General features: G+C 45.3%; 1 protein-coding gene across 3 annotated transcripts in view; it reads left to right on the top strand.

Moving 5' to 3' along the window:
* Positions 1-6,028, top strand: part of BTK (Bruton tyrosine kinase) — a 44,968-nt gene extending 38,940 nt beyond the window's left edge. For all 3 annotated transcript variants that reach the window (XM_006170151.3, XM_027768950.1, XM_027768951.1), the window contains 4 exons: positions 1,015-1,079; positions 1,904-2,022; positions 2,839-2,996; positions 5,232-6,028. In XM_006170151.3, the coding sequence (XP_006170213.1) occupies positions 1,015-1,079; positions 1,904-2,022; positions 2,839-2,996; positions 5,232-5,303 (414 nt within the window). In that variant the 3' untranslated portion in view covers positions 5,304-6,028. The remainder of the gene's footprint in view (positions 1-1,014; positions 1,080-1,903; positions 2,023-2,838; positions 2,997-5,231) is intronic.
* The last annotated feature ends 43 nt before the right edge of the window (positions 6,029-6,071 follow it).

Genomic DNA, 6,071 nt, shown 5'->3' with positions numbered 1-6,071 from the left:
ACCCCCCCCCCCGCCCCCCCCACCAGTGGTGGTGGTGGTGGTTGTGTGTGTGTGTGTGTGTGTGAGATTTCTCGATTTCTGTCTCTCTGTCTTCCTCTGTCTTTCTGGTGAGCACACACACCCTATAGCAAAAACCTCTCCAAAAAAAAAATTGGAATTCCCATCTTCTCTTGAAAATCTAGACTATCTTGGAACACAGGCTCACATTCTCACAGGCCATGCTAAGGCCATGCTAACAGTTGCCTGTAGCAAGGAACAGTAGTAGCCTTTGTCTCCAGGTGCCTCTCCATTTCCTGCAATCTCCACCTTATCTTGTGTTCCTACCATCGGGAGGCATCAGAGCTTTTCTTTTTTTTTTTTTTGGGGGGGGAGAGGTTTTTCCCATAGGGCGCATGCTCGCCAGACAGGGAGAGACAGAGAGACAGAAAGCGAGAAATCACCCCCCAGGGGGGGATGGCCATGCAACAATCCCTTCTCCTCCATTCTCCTCTTGGGATCTTGGGCATGCACGCACACGCACTCAGCGTGAGTTTTAAGCCACCAGGTCCGGGACGCGAACCTCAGTCGACTGCGTGGGAGTCTAGCAACATAGTCATTACGCTAACTGCTGGTCCCTGGAGGCATCAGAGCTTTTGACTCTTTATTTCGGTCAGGCTGAGGTGCAAATTGCCCTAGTCCCACTATCAGAAAAGCAGAAAACAAAACGAACTAACCTCCTACTCTGCCTTAATTCTCTGTGCATTTCAGTAAAGGCAGGGGAGCTGTGGAATTGCTCATGTGAATGAATGCATTCTGCACTTTCTCAGTACTTAGGACTGCATAGCAGGTTGCCTCCCATGTAGTGAAAATACAGTACAATTTCTCAATAGCATCAATTGACTCCCACTAGGTGGGAAGGTGTCTCTAGTTAAAGGAGATGAGGTGTCACTGGCTTTACTCCACAAGTGGGCAAACACTTTATGCCTTTAACCTGTGTGCCATGGTAGAGTCTCACTGGTATCTGTTGCACCACAGGCGGCTCGAAACTGTTTGGTAAATGATCAAGGAGTTGTTAAAGTATCTGACTTCGGTCTGTCCAGGTGAGTGTGCCCTTTTCCTCTTTCCTAATTAAAAATAGCATAATACAAATGTGAGGCAGTGATAATAGTTTTTCTTTTTCTCATTCTAGTGTTTTTCACCATATTCCTATGTTTCCCCTCTGAGTTATTGAAGCCAATTTTTTCATCCTTTTGTTGTATTGTTCTGTCCCTCTCCTCCCCTCTCCCTACTCCTCCTCTTTTTGTATGAAAGAGACAGACAGAGAAAACAGGAGGAGAAAGGGGGAGAGAGATTTTTGACAATATCTCATCACCACAGCCCTCTACGGCAGCCTCCCAGTTAGCTAGGATTACAGGTCACACCTGCCATGATGCCCACCGTATTCAGGCGGGCCTGGGATATACATATGAGCTTCCCACGTGGCCCCAGTTTCACATGGCTGGCCTCCCCCTACTCCATTTTAAAAGCTATTTCCCCAATGCCTTCCTTGAGCCGTTAATCTGTTCACTTTATTCCATCTCCCTTCTTTCCTAATTAGAGAAATCCCACTGGCAACTATGGAACAGAAGGGAGGGAAGAAGAATAGAGTTAGAAAAGAGGGATAAAGAAGAGGGAGGGAGTACCTATTAAATCTTATTTCACTTTTTCCTTCCTGTAACCATATTGTCTATCAGGAAAGCTAAATCAGACATGAAGACAGGAAATCTGTTAAAGTAACATTTGTAAAAGTCACTGGTTGACAAACAGAGACTTTTCAGACACCCTGTAAGGGTGCATTTGTGAAACTCTTGTGACTGCCAGAAAAACTTAAGCAAATAACAAGCTCTCCAAATCATAATGGTAACAAGTCCTCAATCCCTTGCAGGTATGTCCTGGATGATGAGTACACAAGCTCGGTAGGCTCCAAATTTCCAGTCCGGTGGTCTCCACCAGAGGTTCTTATGTATAGCAAATTTAGCAGCAAATCTGACATCTGGGCTTTTGGTAAGTGGATAAGATTATACAGACTATACACCTCAAAAGAAGAGAAATATGAAGAGGAAAATCCATACTTTGCAACTGGCACAGAGAGATGATTCATTCTTGCTTTCATTGATCTAATCCTTAGGGAGTCCTTGCTATGTGTCAGGCACCAGAGGGGTTTCCAAGGATAAAAAGAGTAAGCTGGACACAATCCCTGCCTTCTCAGAGTTTATTGCATATCTAGGGAAACAAACAATTCATTCAGTATTCAATAGCATCTGAATACTGATTATGTACCAGGCACCCTGCCAGACCCTATAAAAACACACACGGGAACCAGCAGTTAGCGTAATGGCTATGTTGCTGGACTCCCATGTAGTCGACCGCGGTTCGCGTCCCGGACCCAGTGGCTGGATACGCACACCAGGTACGTGTGCATGCATGCCCAAGATCCCAAGAGGAGAATGGAGGAGAAGAGATTGCGGCATGACCATCCCCCCTGGGGGGGTGATTTCTCGCTTTCTGTCTCTGTGTCGCTCTCTGTCTGTCTGGCGAGCGCACACGCCCTATAGCGAAAACCTCTCCAAAAAAAAGAAAAGAAAGAAAGAAAAAACACACACAAATAAGATACTGTCTGTCATCTAGAGGAACTGATAGTCTGGTGCAACCCTGATCTCTACCCCATGTGAAGTATTATAGAAGTCTGGACAAAATGCAAAAGGCACAGAGGGGGGAACCAGCTGATTCTAGTATTTGAGGTTGATCTAGGAATAACTAGGGCCCCAACTACCCTGAAAGAGTGCAAACCAACGTAATACCTTTTTGTGCATCTTACAGGGGTTTTGATGTGGGAGATTTATTCCCTGGGGAAGATGCCATATGAGAGATTTAGTAACAGTGAGACTGCTGAACACATCACTCAAGGCCTGCGTCTCTACAGGCCTCATCTGGCTTCAGAGAGGGTATATACCATCATGTACAGCTGCTGGCATGAGGTAAGTGTTTTATTGTGAACTCTCAAATTATTTCCTTAAACCTGATTCCCATTTAGCTGGCCAGTTCCCTCTTCATAGCTACACACCAGCTGAGCACAGACTGATAGCTGCACACATTCTCTAACCCTGACCTGCACCCCAATCCTCCGATGACCAGAGGCTTTCCCAGACCCACCCTAATTCTTACTGGAGTATCATTAGCAGGCCTCAGTAACAACTTGGCTTTAGAGTGTGTTAGGGATCTTGTAGGGCCATATCATCTACCATAGACAGGGCAGTCAAGGGAACTCAGGCAAGTGTTTGGGCATTACAAAAGCAAAGTTGGGCCAACAGTGGTGTGGTGATTAAGGAGCTGGATTCCACATAGCCAATTGTGTCATGGACCCAGTGGCTTGGGTCCAGTGGGTGGTTAAGGTGGCTGGACCCAGTGGCTTGAAAACATCCTGAGTGTATGTGTACTCATGCCTGAAAGGAGGGAGAGATGGGAGAGAAGGGATTGCAGCATGACCATGCCCCACAGGGAGTACTTTCTCACTCTGTCTCCAGGGAACACACCTGCTTGCTTGCAAATTTAAAAGAAAGAAAATTCATTCAAGTGTGTTAATTGGCTCTTTCTTTCCCTTTTTTAATTTGGTAGAGGGTGTGTGTGCTTGCCAGAAGGAAAGTGAGAAAGCAACCCCCATGAGGGATGATCACCACACCATCACTTCTCCTCCACTTCTCCTTTTGGGATTTTGGGCACACACATCTCATGTGTTTTTCAAGCCACTGGGTCCATGACTTGACCTGTGCAGTTGGTCATGTGGCATCCAGCTGCCTTAATCACATCACCAACTGGCCTCAGACAGGTACTTTCTTCATAGCTTGTTTATTTTATTTTATTTTATTTTTTTTATTTTTGGAGAGATTTTCACTGTAGGGCGCGTGCGCTCGCCAGACAGACAGAGAGAGACATAGAGACAGAAAGCGAGAAATCACCCCCCAGGGGGGATGGTCACACCGCAACCCCTTCTCCTCCATTCTCCTCTCGGGATCTTGGGCATGCACGCACACGCGCCCAGCGTGAGTTTTAAGCCACCGGGTCCGGGACACGAACCGCGGTCGATTACGTGGGAGTCCAGCGACATAGCCATTATGCTAACTGCTGGTTCCCTATAGCCTGTTTATTTTTTTGAAAGGTCTTTCCTATAGGGCGCGTGCGCTTGCCAGAATGACAGAGAGAGACAGAGAGACAGAAAGGGAGAAATCACCCCCCACGCCACAATCCCTTCTCCTACATTATCCTCTTGGGATCTTGGGCATGCACGCACACGCGCCCAGCGTGAGTTTTAAGCCACCGGGTCCGGGACACGAACCGCGGTCGATTACGTGGGAGTCCAGCGACATAGCCATTATGCCAACTGCTGGTCCCCATAGCTTGTTTAAAGTAGTGACCACAAATCTAGATGTGTATTAGAACCCCTGAAGAACTCTTAAAAACATAGATTACTAGGCATCTTCTCCAAGAATCTAATTAGGTATGTCTGAAGTGGAATCCAGAAATCTCTCTTCAAACTTCCCAGGAAACTCTAACACTCAAAAAAGTTTGAGAGTCACTGAGTCAAAGCTCTAAAAAATTGATGACTTTTTGGTTCTGACAGATTAAGACCATTCTGACATGAATATTCCCTGAATCACTAAATTCCTCAGTAGTTTATGGACTATGGCAGTTCAAAAAAGCCTTAGTTTGGAGGCTGGAGGTGGTAACAAAAGGCCCGAGGTGTTCAGATCCCTTGCCCAGAAATGTCATTTGTAGTTTCGAAATGTTAATACCTTTGTTAACTTTGGCTTTAGGATGAGAGAAACACTGAAACCAGACCAAAAATGACCTCAGTTTGTAGGGTTTCTGTTCTACCAACTACTTAAACTTGTTCGGAAGACATTTTTCATGAGGCTCCAAAATAGGAATGCATTGTCTAGAATTAAGTTATGGACTTGCCCTCAGTTTTAATCCAATGTATTTGCCAGTTCAATTTGCAACTTGTTATTTTGACACTAATAACCTGAGTTACTAAAAATGAAAAGTACACAAGGACTTTATGAAGCTTTTCTTTTTCTTCTGTTTTGTTCATTTGTTTGTAATCAACAGGATATGCTACTGGGCAAGTAATTTATACAGTCACTGCTTACTCATTACATTTCCTCTGAATTTGGGATTCTAGTTACTATGACATTCTACTTTTTCTTTGGTTTTAGAAAGCGGATGAACGTCCCACCTTCAAAATTCTTCTGAGCAACATCCTGGATGTCATGGATGAAGAATCCTGAGCTCCCTTAATAAGCTTTTTTGGTTCTATTCCTCTCTTCCACAAGTCCCAATTTCACATTTTCTGAGGAAAGCCCAGGTTTACAGGCCCTGGAGCCTTTGAGCTCCCATGAAATACATAAAGGCCCTTCTCTACATCTAGGAACATCTGAGTCCCTGGGACAGTACCTTCTGAGGAAAGGCCGAGGAATTTTGGTTCCTGGTATTACTACCCAGAGAGGAAATTTCCCAAGAGTATTAAGACAGTCTGAATTTGGGTTGGAAACATTTTTGGGGAGGGAGGGATGTAAATAGCCTCACAAGGGGTCCAACAACTCTTTGAGTAGGCATTAGTTGGGATGGGTGGGGGCAGAATTTGGCAAGAATGAAATGGCGTCATGAAAATGGGAGGGAAGGGTGTTTTGATAAAATAAAATGACTGGAAAGCATGAAGGTCTCTGATATCTCAATCACACAACCTCCCTGAAATGCCCTATCTCAGTATTGCAGAAAACGGCTGTGTAGCATTGGTTTGGTATATTCCTTCCTACATTGAGAACTAAACAGGATCCTCGGCATTTAACCCCTTCTTGCTCTGAAGCAGAGATGAATTCACAAGCCAAAGCAATCAAAATTACCTGAATGAATCTGAAACTTGGGAGATTGGGGGGCAAACTCTGCCAGAGTTTAATTTATCTACATCAGGAGGGGGAAACTCTGAAGAACCAGGGCCAGGGGCCCAGGATGGCCAACTGCCAATCTACGGGCTTCAGCAGCCCCGCCTGTGCAAA

This window comes from Tupaia chinensis, unplaced genomic scaffold, assembly GCF_000334495.1.
Source record: "Tupaia chinensis unplaced genomic scaffold, TupChi_1.0 Scaffold148073_1, whole genome shotgun sequence".
Classification (NCBI taxonomy): Eukaryota; Metazoa; Chordata; class Mammalia; order Scandentia; family Tupaiidae; genus Tupaia; species Tupaia belangeri.
Note: the sequence above shows the minus strand (reverse complement) of the source record. Positions and strands in the feature narration are given on the sequence as shown.